This window comes from Branchiostoma belcheri, unplaced genomic scaffold (assembly GCF_001625305.1).
Source record: "Branchiostoma belcheri isolate BF01 breed outbred unplaced genomic scaffold, Haploidv18h27 scaffold195, whole genome shotgun sequence".
NCBI classification, from domain to species: Eukaryota; Metazoa; Chordata; class Leptocardii; order Amphioxiformes; family Branchiostomatidae; genus Branchiostoma; species Branchiostoma belcheri.
Window position 1 is genome coordinate 380034 of NW_017803435.1, and position 15828 is coordinate 395861.

At 40.9% G+C, this 15828-nt stretch overlaps 1 protein-coding gene across 1 annotated transcript; it reads right to left on the minus strand.

Moving 5' to 3' along the window:
- Positions 1-2092: 2092 nt before the first annotated feature.
- LOC109468208 (epidermal growth factor receptor-like) lies at positions 2093-4841 on the minus strand (the record flags this gene model as incomplete). The annotated part of the gene is made up of 2 exons (XM_019766463.1): positions 2093-3539; positions 3807-4841. Coding segments are annotated over 2 exons (2394 nt in total), but the record flags the coding sequence as incomplete, so codon positions are not given.
- Positions 4842-15828: the final 10987 nt, after the last annotated feature.

Here is a 15828-nt window from a genome sequence, read left to right on the forward strand (position 1 = left end):
AGGTGGTTCAATGCAAGGCCTATACGACCACCTCACGGCATTGAACTAGAAATGTGAGAGAAACATGGCTATGTGGAGAGATGGCGGTGAACTTTGATTTGAAAGCCTGTGGATTGTAGGTTGGTGGGAAACACTTGTCGGGGAGGGAGGGAATTCCAAAGCTTGGCCTTATGGGGAAAGAAACAGTCACTGTAAAAAGATTTAGAACAAGAAATTTGAACGGTGAAGTTGTGTAAGCTAGTATAGTGGAGACCACCCCATACAAACACCATTTTCACTTACAAGTGGAACATGGTGGCCACCATGTCCCACTTATAAGTGGGCCAGGAGACGTCTCCTGGCTCATGAGAGACACCATTTTCACTTAGATCTGGATGGAAGAGATGGTCTCTGGCCATGCAGGAACGGCACAGATACAGTAACAACGCTCGCGAGATTTTGCGAGCCTGGACACGAGATCGCGTGGAGAGACCGGGATGTGTGCCGTGGCGTGGGTCGGGGCTCAGTGACTTTCGGATATCTAGTCGCGTCGTTGGACGGTAGCACTCTCTTTCAACTCCATGGCGAGGTAAATCATTTCTAGTTTAGATATGTACAGTTCCTCGTCAATTGCACCCTACGCCTATTGCGTGAAGAGAGTGCGCTTCGGCCATATGCTTGCCGGCCGAAGGGGGAGGGGGCGACACACATATTATGGCAAGCTCCTGCCTCATGTATTAAACGTTCATTCAGATCATATATGAATAAAAAAAAAACATAAGAGGTCGCTTTGTCAGTCAAACTGGAGTACGTGGCGTACCACGTAACGGACACAGAGGATCGAAAATTTTGGACTTTTCGACTTTCCGGGATCCCGAGCATAAATTATATTCCTAGTAGGAATATACCATTTTTTCCAAGGAATTTTCCGGGGTTTCTCTTTTTAGCGAACGCCCAGGAATTGTCGCACGAATCTTAAATTTTTTGTGTGGTCATGTCCAGAGTATGCTTTAAGCCTGTTCTGAACACGATGCAAGGCTAAGTCTTTGTTTAATATTTATTGTCATTTGCCTATACTGCAGGTATAGTGGTGCTGCATAAATACTATATATTTATTTATTAATACTATTTGGCACAATATTTCCTAGAAGCCAGAATCACGCAATGCTACATAATAGAAGATGGATTAAAACATGCATTTCCTGTCAGCAATCTTAAAAATCCTGGAGTGCACGAGGTGACGATAGCAAAGGAATGGTGTTTAATTTATCGTCGGGTTTCAATCTCTAAGATACTTTACTGTATGTTTGTCTTCATGACATTCATGCTGTCACCTTTGCACTGCAATTGAAAAAGATTAGACTTAAACTAAACTAAAAGAAAATAAAATAAAACAACAGGTGCAATATATTAAATAACACCGCAAACGATCAGTGGGTTACATTTTAACTACATGTACTTTCACTTTGCAATGTGAACTACAGAGAGAGAGTTTAAAAAAACGAGACACTTCACATAACGTTGATACATAAGTATTATAGGCATATCATACTTGTTAAAAAGTACAGATTTGACAAATCCTAAAAACAAAACATGTTTCCTGTGTTTCTATAGTTCTGCATATAAATCTACTAGTATTTATAAATCTACCATTACATAACACTCACTATTCGTTTTATAGTTCAGTAGAGTATCATATAGCTAATGTAGGAAATCAAAAGTTAGCCATACATGAAATTATGACAATATACAATAATCTTTTAAAAAATTAAAAAGACTTGAGTTTTAGTATACAACAACAACACCATTCAGTACTGTCCGGTTAATACTACTAGTTCTACTACTACTTTTGTACAGTCCTGTTATTACTGATAATTCATAATAGTCATTTGAGAAAATTGACGCATAACGTCTTGCTAAGTTAGCAGGGCTGCCAGCCTTGTTTGGCTAAGAAAGGACATGTTATGGGCCTTTATGACGTCCTTGGGCTAACAGTGCTGGGATCCAGGCTATGGTGACGTGGATTATTCATGTATATCGCGCCCAGATGATATATGCTTCATAGGTACTTGTACTTCACTTTATGGAAATATTTTGCGACACATTGAGGCCCTTATGTAGAAAAAAGCTATAAAGTCTGTTTCTCATTTTCATTACATTTAGGACAGACCATTAGACCTTGCTTGTTAATAGCTGATGCTTTACTGCCATGTCATGCCATGATTAACGAGGTGGGCCGCATGCCTCGGTGGTCTTAACTGGTCTATCTTATGCAGCAGACCTTCAGGCGTCGGCCGCTTGGAGGGGTCTACTATCCAGCAGGACCTGATGATGCGGTACACCGGCAGCGGACAGTTCTCCGGCTGCTGCAGACGGACGCCTTTCTTCAGCAGCTCCAACAGTGTGCAGACGTCCGGGTGCATGGGGCCTCCAGCGTAGCGCGGCTCCTCCCCAAAACTGGCGATCTCCCAGAGCAGCACGCCGTACGACCACACGTCACTCTCACACGTGTACACCCCGTCCCGTAACGACTCCACGGCCATCCACTTCAGCGGCAACAGTTCCTCCTCCCCGCCCTGGTTTGTGCGTTCGTACGCCGACGACGTGTAAACGTCACGCGATAGTCCGAAATCCGCGATCTTAGCCACCTTCCTGTCGCTGATGACGACATTACGGGCCGCGATGTCTCGGTGAACGATCTTCAGACGTGCCAGCTCTTCTAACCCACTGGCCACGCCAGAAGCAAAACCGAGACGTTCAAACAGTTTCCTTTCTCCTGTAACTTTGAATTGTTCTCTCAAACCCCACAGGTAACGGCGCAGTTCCTCATTAGCCGCGTACTCTACAACAATGTACTGTGGATGTGATTTAGTCAGAACTCCGTAAAACTTCACCACGTTCGGGTGTCCCTCTTTGTCTTCGTGGATCCTGGCGAGAATGTCCATTTCGCGGCGAAAGTCGCGGACAGCAGACGCCATCATGCGGTCAGGCCGGATACTTTTGGCGGCAACCAAAACTTGGTAGCCTTCAGGCACGCGCAGTCTACCCCGTACTACATGGCCGAACTCCCCCTCGCCTATCATGTGTTCAAAACATATGTCCTCTTTGTCTAGTTCCCATGATGAGAGAGGCTCCATTTCTATGTCCACTATGTTTATTGTATGTAGCCCGCTCCGATTTGTGACCCTCCGTTTTACCATGGTCACAATTATGATGCAGCCGACTATAACTATAGCAGGAAGAATGGACGCCAAAACTATAACAACGTCTTGATTATTTTCCAATTTGGTTACGATTTCACAAAATTCGCCTGACTGCCCTTCCGAACAATTACAGGTGCCATTTACTGCATCACACACGGCGATGTTCTGACATAGACATGTCATGCTGCAGTTCCAACCAAAACTGCCAGGTGCGCAGGTGTGCTGACATCTGTCTCCTAGACGGCCGGGAGGACACAGGCACCCCTCCCACCTGTCACACGTCCCTCCGTACTCACAGTCACACACTTGGCTGCAAACTTCTCCATAATAGTTAGGTCGACATTTGGTGGCGTTGAGGGAAAAGGTTGCATTAATTACTTCACCATTTACAGCTTTTACCACGCAAGTATAACCACCGTTGTCTGATTCTGAGACTGGCTGGAAGTTGATGGAACTGTTCTGTACCGCCCCTTTTTCAATGATTTTTGTATCGTTGTAATAGTTTTCCGCTTCATAAACCCACATCATACCAGCTACTTGGATGTGTGGAGCCAGGCAGGTCAATGTCAGATTAGTACCGATGTACTTTACGACTGAATCGCCAGGTGACGCTATGATGACAACTTCAGGCCAGGGAATATCACAGGCCCTCCCTCTCCATCCCGGGCGGCACTCACAGGCACCGTTAAAGCCATGACACCGGGCACCGTTCTTACAAACACAGTCCTTGTCACAGTACAGACCGTACCTGCCCTCGGGACACCCTGTGATGTCGTACTGAAATATGAAGTCAATGGGCCATGTACTGCTGTGAAATGTGACGTTAGCGCCACACTGTGTCCAAGCTAACAAAGTGGGCCGCATCTCATGATCATTCGACTCCACAACTGCAACATAATTATCACCTTCTGTCATGTTACACTCAGGATTATTCAACTCCACAACTGCAACATAACTATCACCATCTGTCATGCCACACTGACTATCCTGTGCCCACTCAGGCAACATTTGTTTCGAAACATCCAAAAACATAAACTTGCCTACACTTCTCAGCTGCCTGTCGCGACATTGAAACTCTAACCTCCCTCCATTCTGACGAGCCTCAAGCGCCGGGCGAAGCGCGTCTAAGTCATTCCACGTATGGGTCAGAGCGGTACACCATCGAAAGGAACAGCAGTCGTTCATGATAGCATGGTGGAGTTTGTGACGGAAAAAGGGAAAAAAGTCATTGTACTGTCGTTCTTCCCCATTAATCACGAGCTCGAAGTGCCCATTAGGGCTGCTCAGTACGACATAGTTCTCAGCCGTCCCAGTATCAGGTATAACTGGTGTTTCACACTGTTTGCTGTAGTATGGCGGGTATCCCCACACGTCCATGATCACGATGGCGAGGTTTACATGCCAAAAGCTGTTGTCTCCAGTATTTGTCAGCTCCAGGGACAGGTTGTATCGCGGGTTATACTCATAGTCCAGCGGTGCTGCGACGATTAGCGTCAAATTCTCAACAACAACCTCAAACCGTCTGAGATCGTTGCCACTTGTGATGTTCACTGACCACGGTGTTCCATTTTCCTCTTCCATTAGGCCACCGCCGACGTTAAGACAGTCTCTCAGGTTCTTGACTGTGCTGCCGACGGACGCGTCCTCGGGTATTTTTACGTTTTCAACCCCAAATCCCGCTTCTCGGCCGGCCTGGACAGATGGAATCAGGTTGACCAGTAGGAAGACGGAACAAATCTTCACACAAGTCATCTTCTCTTCACGTACACAACTTCGTAAAGTTTTGTTTTACAATATCCTGCAGGTGACTTGGCTTTACCTGGATGCAATGATGTAAACACGGTAGTTAGAATTAATTAGAAAAGCACCATACTATTGAGAAAACTATAGCATGCCTATATTTGTTTTCATCTAAACTCAACAGCAATCCCTAACCACTCAATTCAAATTCTCACTGCTGTTACAAACAGAATTGCCCAAAGCAATACTTCCTGTTTTTATATCTTTTGTCCTGAACCTGCTATGGTCTTGATTTTTAATGAAAGTTTTTCCTGTCAGGATACGTGGTGTGGGTTTTGGCCCCCTGGTAACTTGTTCTGGAACTGCAGGGGACTATCTGGAAAAATCTTTTAAAGCGAATAAGTCCAAAAAAGGAAAGAGTATTTTCAACATTTTTGGTAGGTAGGTTACTTAGATAGTGATGCACATATTTAAAAGCAAATAATGCAAATGAAGACATTTCGTTTTAGTTTGCCTCATTGACTATGGCAAAAAGGTCGTAATTAGCATAATCTAGTTTAATTTATGGTATTCTAAATTCAAAAGACTATTTTTTGTGTAAAATTCCTCTCCTTTGTTATACTTCATTTCAACATGTCCTCATTAATTATGCAAATGACCTCAACATTAACATAATATATGCATAGTGATGTTAACCTTTAAGTTACTTTCACGTGTCACAAGGTATTATAATCTCATCATTCATTAAGAATAGTCACAAAATTCACAATATTTTTGCAACTTTGGTCATTATTTGCATAATTGGTATCTGTTAATGTTCCGCCTGCCACAGATAAAATAGATTACATATATAACAGTACAATTATATAAAACACTGTAATTATAGAATTTCTTAATTATGCAAATTATATCCTCCATTTGCATAATTTGATTATGCGAATGAGATTTTATACCTCTGGGCTTTTTATCGTATATTTATATATGTTGTTTGTTATGTATAGTTGATTTCGACGATTCTTAGTATAAAACGGAGAAGTAAAGGTCTAAACCTCGGTAAAAATGCATGTCGAGAACGTTCGAGACCGTATACCGCGGTATTTGTAAGTTAGAAGTCGTAACATACGCCGAAAACATCCAAAACTAGAGTTCCCCGATCTCATACCTTCGCCAAATGATGTTAATCTTTATGATTGACAAATTATACATTATTCCCCTTGATTTAGCAAAACAGGATATTCTCATTTTAATGAATGATATCAGTTTATCATATTCTCAACATAAAGACAGTTATACTAACAAACAATGCAATTCCAGAATTTCATTAATTATGCAAATGAGGTCCTGATTTAACTACATTGTGTTTAATGATGTTCACCTTCACTGAACTTTTAGATACCACAAGTATAAAATTCCAGGCAGTTCCATTACATAAATATAAAATTGTTATTAAGTCTTAATTTAGATAATTAATATCTGCCTGTGTTTCTCTAGTTCTCAATTTTCAGTATCACAAGCTTCAATAGTCCTATCATAGAATGCGACTGATTTATAAAATTTCTCCATGAATTATGCAAATTACATCCATATTTGCATAATTGTCACATAATAATATCAAATTTCACGTTACCTACATACCAAAAATCAAGACGATCCGTACTCCGGTAAAAATCACGCCGATCCGTCCACCGGTTCTTGAGTTATCCTCTTCTGAATATTTTCAAACAGATAGCCCTGCAGTTTCAGAAAAAGCCACTAGGGGGCCCAAACGTCACGTCATTTCTTCCCCAGCACAAGAGCTACCAACCATCCAAATTTCGTCACCAAAGCATGCCTAGATCATGAGATATTAAACCGGAAGTTCAGCTGCAGTACCATAACAAGCCGCTAGGGGTCCAAAATCTTACCATTTCCAGGTCTCATCAAGACCTAAACAATTACCAAGTACCAAGACAATCCATAAGTACGGGTAACAGACCGTGCCTGAGCGAACACAATTAGCCCCGACCTCGCCATAGAAAACAGGTTAGACAAGATTACCCTCGCCAAGAAGGTTATGTTTTAAGAGGCGTCCGTGTTTGTGTTTGTGTGTGTGTGTGTGTGTGTGTGTCGGTCTGTCGCGCGTGTGTCTGTAAATACGATAAAAGTACCAAGACAATCCATTTATCGTATTTACAGACACACACAAACACGGACGCCTCTTAAAACATAACATTTTTGGCGAAGGTAATCTTGTCTAACCTGTTTTCTATGGCGAGGTCGGGGCTAATTGTGTTCGCTTAGGCACGGTTTTAGGTCACGGGACGAGAGTGAGTGAGTGAGACACACACAGACACGCCAAAAACAATACCTTCACTTTTCATGGAGGTAGAAATGGAGGTATTATTTTTGGTGCGTCTCTGTGTTAGTCTGTGTGTGTTTTCACACAGTTGTAGTCAGCATAACTTCATAACGCATTGATGGATTGTGATGATATTTGGTATGCTGGTAGGTCTTAGGAAGCCAAGGAGGTCAAGGTCAAATATTGTACTCCTGGTGGGTGACCTTGGTACTGCAGCAGAACGCCCGGTTATTCTATCTTTGTCCTGGACATGCTATGGTCTTGAATTTTTGGTTGACTGATTGCCTTTTTCTGTCAGGAATTATTTGTGTTGGTTTGATCCCTCTAGCAGCTTGTTCTGGAACTGCAGGGGACTTTCTGAGTAAACCTTTAAAAGCCAATGAATCCAGATAGGAACAACGTACATGTGTTTTCACCATTTTTGGTGTGCAGGTAGTTGAGGGAAGGAGTTGTACATAATTCAATGCAAATTATTCAAATGAGAACTTAATTTGCATAATTAAGGAGGAAATTTTATAATTACAGTTTTTTTATATAACACTACTTTTAAACATGTAATCATTTCAAAATGTGGCAGGCGGAAAAGCAGATACTAATTATGCAAATGATGACCTAATTTGCATGATTCATGAGAAAATTCTGTGACTCTTTATTGTTGAATGATGGGAATTTTATACCTTGTTACATGTTTCAAGCTAACACCACTATACGTATATTATGTTAAGAAATGCTACATAATCTTGAGGAAGTATAGTAGAGTCAAAACATCCCCTCGCCTCGATTAGCGCGGGAACGTTCCTGAATCGGATGTACATTTAACAGAAGTCAGTTTGTTATAACTTCATAATAAGATCCGTACCTAGGCGGTCATACTCACCGTCGACTGTCATGCTATTTCGACACTCGATGTAGAATTTTAATCCAGATTGTGAAAGAACTAACCACTGGCAAGAGTCTTTGACAGCCTTTTTAGCAACATGGCAGTTGCCTTGTTTGATATTTGAGATTGTCCCTAGAATTATCAGTTTGCGACACTTTAAACTTAAGTCCTGACCGTAACTAAACTTGTATTTATCATTTCAAGAGAGACTAAATGAAAAGAACAAAACTCACCAAGGTAAGACTTGCTGACAGGACGGCTCTTCGGTGACTGATTCTAAAGAACAGAAGAACTATGTGTCTGACACACACAGGGAACACGCAAGTGGCACTGAACTAACGTCTGTCATGACGTCATCTCCGGCACGATGCGTGACATACACAGGAAAGGAGTCAGGAAGTGAACCACTTCCAAAAAACAGTATCAAGGCGGCACAACGCAGTTTTAACCCTATGGGAATTTCTATAGTTAAGGACCCCAAAGTGACTCACTTCGACTCACTGAAAATCATAGTAGGGTGCACAAGCAAGGTTTAGAATTTTGATATGTTTAATTTCAGGGTATAGTGTTCAAAATATCTGAAAATGAGCTTAAATTTGCCGGCTAGTTCTCTTTTCTCGCTCTCCTTTCTTAGCGCCACTGTGGAGGTCATTGACCTGCAGCCGACGCACAGTACTAGGCGAGGCAAGTATCCAAGCGGAAATCTACAACGACTGAACACGCACCATAATTCAACTTTTACGGTCTCAAAACTGACGTATTCCTCTAACATTTACCACAGGTTCCATCCCGATGCCATGCACAGAACAATCTCGGCACCTTTCTCTAGTATTGTGCAGCAGTTGTGCCCGGACTACTTTTGACAACGGGGTTCGCCCATAAATACTGTGTTGTGCGGCCTTAACTGGAAATGTCATTTCCTCATTCCAACGCGGCAGAACATTAACCCTATCTAGAGATAGGCGCCACCAAGATTACAAGCCTGAGGAGTCATCGTGACAAGTCCAGACATGCTGCTGGGTGTCATGGTGCCCTTACGATATTCAAGGTTATGGGACTTACAGACATACATACTCTACATACATTGTTTAGCGTTTCACGATTCGGTCATGGTACATGCTCATCATCACACCAAAAAAAGGAGACGTCACTATATGGATTAAGTGCTGAAAAAGAAGCTTATAAGGCTTTTCACGTTTCGTGGACCGAATAAGTCTGTTATTTTAGCTGAAGTACATAATGTCCGAATATGAAGGTATCTACCCATACGTGAGGATCATACGTGCGACTGAGCGAAAAATATGACACATGTCATTGTAGACAGAGGTGAATCTAGTTTTAGGTGCATCTTCGGTCCCTTTGTGCATCACTTGTTATGGCAATGACAATGACATTGAACTTTATTGTATATTAACGCCCCACATGTGCCTAATGCACTAAGTTTGATAACTTGGGTACAGGTATACAAAAAAAGTGTTATATTTCTATCTACAGGATCTAACTACGGAATCTCTCTTTTTTTTGAAACATGAACAAATTTACATATGTTTTCGTTTACATCGTAGTGCTTAGATGTCATAATATGTTTAAACAATTATATTTTAAGTGGTCATGTTTATGTCTGTTTTCTAACTGTAAGGAACTAATAAGGGATTTCCGGATGTCAGTGTATAGCGAGCATTCTAAAACAAAGTGCGCTTCATCCTCTATACAGTTATACATAATACATACCACTGAGCGAGAAATGACACATGTCAGTGTAGACAGAGGTGAATTCAGGTTTAAATGCGTCTTTGGTCCACTTTGTGAATCACCTGTTGTAGCAATAAACTCAAGATAAGAAACAAATCTTGCGTATTTAATGGATTTTCTTTTCTTCATTTTAATATTGTTCAGCGTTTCGCGATTCGATCATAGTACGAGGGTGGATCAAAAAGTTCTCGGCCTCACCTAGAAAATAAAGGGCAAACTCCTATTCTTTAGTATAACTGTATACTATGATGTCTTACATCACTGCACACAAAAATTCAAATTTCTATATTCATTAGTTAGCACGTGACGCCCCGTGAAAATGGGGCGGGTGAGAGCAAAATCACAAAATGGCCGCAACAGAAGCGTGTGCTGTGATCATGTATATCGATAAAAAGGGATTTCTCGTAAGGAAATCCATGAACACATGGTCAGGACACTTGGTGATGACTCTCCTTCTTATTCAACTATAAAGAAGTGGGTTGCTAGCTACAAGCGCTGCAAGGTGAGCACCAAAGATGAACATATGTCAGGATGCCACAAATCAGCACCATGGACAATCCAGTTGAGGCCATCCATCACATGGTAGTAAATGACAGATGTGAGACTGTCCAACATGTAGCAGAGTCTTTAGCCTGTGTTGTGGCTCTGTTCACAATGTTTTGTCAGACATCCTGGGGATGAGTAACCTGCCTGTAAGGTGCTCAGCAGAGCTAAGGCGGCCCAGGCCTGCCTTGCCATATACCTCATTTTAATATTATGATTAGCTACTTTAATATTGTAATGAACCAAGTGCGAGTGACTTGCTTGTAAATATGCATAAGTTTGAGTATCTGTTCACCGCCTTCGGTCCCGCCCGCTTTTGCATCTGTATCAAGCGTTAATTTCTCCTGGTGAGTTAATTGTTGGACCCCCAGGATTTTTTACAAGGTGGCCTCCAGCATACAGACAAAGGAAAAGCCAACACAGGTCTAGATTGCATCAAGGAGGTCAAAAAGAAATATTTTTTACCTGCATGATTGCATAGAGGTTTCATGTTTTTGGGCTGTACTGTAAAAGTCTGAAATAAATTCAACTCGGTGCGGTGAAATCGTCTCTCCCCGGCAAAATCCCTCAGCAGCAAAACGTAGCTGTCCCTCCACGCCACCCCCCAAGAAATAATGCCCTGCATAATACACTCTGTATAATGTCCTTGGTACATGTAGAAGCAAGTAGTAACCTTGATACCAAGACCTATAGCGCATTAGGCCCCGAGTTAGCCAGAGTACAGGCTCAGGGCTATAACTGAGAGGCTCTGTGGTAAAATTTCTTCGGGGGCATGTTAGTCCAGGACCCGAGAAGCTGGCCTAATTGTATGCCCTGGAAACAGTCTGGCGCCCAGGCTAGTTAGAAGCAGCCTGATAGAAAAAAATGCCCTTCCCGTGCGTGATATTTAAACAATCACAACACATCATGTAATTTTTGCTACTTTGTAACCCATTTTTTTATCTGCCTACTTGAATCACTGGATCTCGTGATACGAGTCTCCCAGTCCATTTTCTGAGAGAAAATTATGTATATATACCATAGATTGTTGAGCAAAGCTAGCTAAAATACGGTAATAAATGTTCTTCAGCCTTTGTTATGAAGACTTTTGGCATTTGCAACGTTTTTTTTCGTTTCGTTTTGTCTTCTCTCTTTCAACCAACCTCCTTTCAAGTAAGGTAAAGACAACAATGTGACAGTCCCTGACTCACAGAACTGCGCATAACAATACGTCCTTATGCAAATGCGGATGGCTCATAATTGTGTCTCGTGGAGGTGCTAAAACACCTAATTGATGTGGCTGTCAACATGATTAATTGTGATTGATGGGAGAAAATGGGCAAAATGTGGCTTTCCTGCTACAAATTTGTAGTACAAACTTTGAACGATTTTAAAGAACTATAGCCACCTTTCAGGAAGGAAAACAAGTATGTCAAATGATGCGTCATGTCCCGTTCTACACCAAAACGATATGAATATTTTGTTAAATGATTGCTACATTTTGTTATTAGCCAATTTCTAAAGAGCTACCCTCAAAATCTATCAATGATATTCATAAAAAACAATTTTTCAAAACAAAGGAAAGGAAATCTTGATTTAACTCACCAGTTTCTGTTAGAAGGTATGTGTTAGCAGCTGTATGCAAAAAACTGTGACTGTTGGACTTTGGGAATAGTTCTGCAAACTCCATTTTTTACCAAAAATAATGGCATTATTATTTTCATAATCTAAACAAATAGACTTAACATAACAACATCAAATTTATTTAGACGCACTGATATTCATCTAATTTATCTCCCCTGCAAATTTGAGCCATTTTGAAACATGTATTGTCGAGTTATTACAAGTTTTATTCAGGACCTAAGTGGTAGCTAGAATATGCCCTGGGCCGCCTTAGCTCTGCTGAGTGGGTGCCTAGAATGTTTTCTGAACATCAGAAGTTAAACAAGCTGGAAATTTCAAGGAACGAATTCAGTCCAATCCATGCAATTACCTCAAAACATTTTTCACCCAAGATGAGACATGGTTTCACCACTTTCACCCCAAATCAAAACAACAGAACAAACAATGAATGAAGAATGTTTCCCGGCCCACAAGAAGTTTTATCGAGTTTCATCCGTTGACAGGGGTTTTGTCTCTGTTTTCTGGGACAGCAAGGGAGTAATCATGACTGAATACCTGTGAATAGGTTAAAACATCAATGGGGAGTACTATTTAACAGAATAGCAACAGTTGAGGACAACGATCAAAGAGATAAGGAGAGGAAAGCACCGAGCTGGCGTGATGACAATGCACCTGTCCACACAGCACAGGGGTCAGTGACAGCAGCAAACGAATTTGGCTTTGAAGTCTAACCCCACCCTTCCAATTCACCTGACCTAGCACCCTCGGACTTCTACCTATTTCCTAAACTGAAGTTCCACTTACGTGGTCAACGTTTTTATGGTAATGATGGCGTCATCAGTGCGGGTGAGCCCTATCTGGGGGCTCCAGATTCAACCTTCTTCCACAAGGGGAAAACAAACCCGGAACATCACTGGACCAAGTGCATTGCAGTTAGAGGGGACTATGTTGAAACATAGTGTAAAAATTTTTTTTCTGCCACGACGTTTTCTAGGTGAGGCCGAGAACTTTTTGATCCACCCTCGTACATGCTCATCATCACAACAAAAGAGCAGACGTCGCTATGGATCAAGTGCAGAAAAGAAGCTTATAAGGCCTTTCACGTTTCGTGGACCGAATAAGTCTGATATTTTAGCTGAAGTACAGAATGTTCGCTATATAAAGGTATCGGGAAGACACCATTAAAGGGTTCTCCATTGAAACATATGCTAAATCAGGCGTAAAAATGGGCATCATATATCTAGGTTAGAAACGTTTTTGTCGTACAAACTCACCTTCACGAGTTAGCCCATTTAACCCTACCTAGACCGGGGGGGGGGGCTAAAAGTGCCCGCGCCAAATTTGATGTCACCTAGCGTCTGAACGGCTACCGCTAGAACGGCCAAACTTGGTGACTTTTCCAAGAATATTGTTAGCAACAATTATTTATCATTGGAATAAGATAATATTTTATTCGTCTATATAAAATAGGGTTTCTGACAGGCATTTTTTTTGCTAAATTTTATTACTTTTTGTTTCAACAATATAATTTTATGGGTTTTATGTCAAGTTACTCATGGTTTCTAATATCAATAACATCCCATATAATTTTATGTAAATTTTATCATTAAATATGCATAATTCATGCTAATTTGATGACGTTATTTGCCAAAATCCAAGATGGCGGATCATGTCATTAGAACAGGTATATACGGGTTATTTTCATTAAAATTTCATCAGTACTTCAATTTCTTTTTCCAAAAAAGGTTTAAATGTAGGTCTTTAGTATGTTTAAAATGTATTTCAAACCTTTAATGAAAAAAACTATTTTTGAAAATTCAAGATTGATGATCAAAGATGGCGGATATCTTAAATATGCATGACGTCATTTTATGACGTTACCGGTGTTGCTATGGGTAATATTCTGTCATGAACACTTTTGGTACAGTTATGTTCAATACCATTTAGTTTTTTAGGGAAAAACCTATCTAGACGGTTTTGGCCAATAAAATCACATTAATGACGTAATAATGACGTAATAACAACTTTTCAATTCGAAATGTTCAGAAAACATTGTCCACATTCTGGGCAGATATAGCAATATCTTTTCTTTAGTTGGCTCCTGTCAAGACTTAAAATGGTCATTTGTTTCTGCTGGGGTGGGGGGGGGGTGTGCTCCTGGGAAGGGCACATTTTGATTGGCAGTTTTTTTATTGATTGAAAGCACAATGGTATAAACCTGAATAAAACACTTAGTTCATCATTTTTAAGGAATATGTACCACTTCTGCAGTCATTTAACCTCTTGTAGGTGTTTCTGTCAGCTTTTATCATACACACTTCCCCAGATGTTAACACATTATAGTATTACTGTATTAATGTTACACTTTTTGTGAATCAAAATGGCAAAAAATGCACCCACATACCCCAAATTAGGTCACCATTTAACCAAATGTACTTGTAGATGATGTTGAAATATGATTTTATTAAATCCAATACAGCCATGAGGCTAAGAAGAACACTATGTACATATGGCCCCAAACACTATATACAGTGGAGACACCCTCTGGTTGTCCATCGTTTCCGATGATGACTTCTGTGCAACACAACTCCTCAACAGGTTGGGTGAATCCTCTTGTGGCTTCTTAACCCAAAGGCTAAGGCACACAGGCCCGCACCTGCTGCACTGGTAATCTGAAGTAGTTGCTGTTCTATGTCGTTTTTCCCTCGCAGCTTCGAGACGTCTCCTCCTTTCCTTCTCGTAGATGTGGCTTTAATTACGAGAGCCCTCCAGCATGGACTTGTCGATCAGCGGCAACTGCCTCTACCGGTAGAACCGCCGATTCTACCAAATCGGTGTTCCCACTCAAAGCTTACCTTTAATCATATGTATAAGAAGTGATTCCGTCTTACCCCTTAATCATAGATCAGTAGAGAAGATGTATGTACTTATACAAAGTAACTTCAGTTGGCTGTTGCCTTGTCTGAACGTTGTGAGAGGCTTTATAACGTACGTTGCTGTGCTGGCAGGCTATGACACGTCAGCTGTAGAGTTCTGTCGCAGTGGAGTGCGATTAAAAAAATCCAAATTGTTCGGTTTAAGTTAGTGATTATTCCTGTAAACCATGCCTTTTGGCAATATGAAAAAAATAAGCAGGTTGGTTTCTCTCTTTTGGCTAGCGCTAGGAGGTTTCTCAATAGAATATTTCAACTAGAGTTCGATGATCTCATACCTCCATGACATGTGTATTGCTTTCATAAATCTAACGCATGGTGATGACCACCTGTAATTGGCTTACATTTTTCAACGCATATATTCAAATTATATGAGGCCATTTGCATATATTGTATCAATTGATCATACTCTCCACCAAATGACAGGGTTATCTTAAGAAATAAGGCTATTCTAGCGTTTCCTCATAAATTATGCAAATGAGGTCCTGATTGAAATAAATTATGTTTAGTGATGTTCACCTTCACTGAACTTCCAATTATGGCAAGTAGTAGTAGAATGGTTTATTACAAGAAAGAGACAAAGTACACACAAGCCTCCTGGCAGCTATGATAGCTAAATTGCGAGGCTTATTCTAACAACATGTTGCGAACGAACTTTGTACATTCATAAAATCTAAAAATATAGTTGAATTTAAAAGCGAATATTTAAAATCGGCATACAATAAAGTTGTGTGGTAAGTGAATAAAACACAGTGTGGAATTACTGCTACTAAAACGTATGAGTAGTAAAAGTTCATGATCTAGAGTTCATTTAGTCGTTTGGCCAGGGCAGGAATTCCACTCGTCGTGTAACGTTTA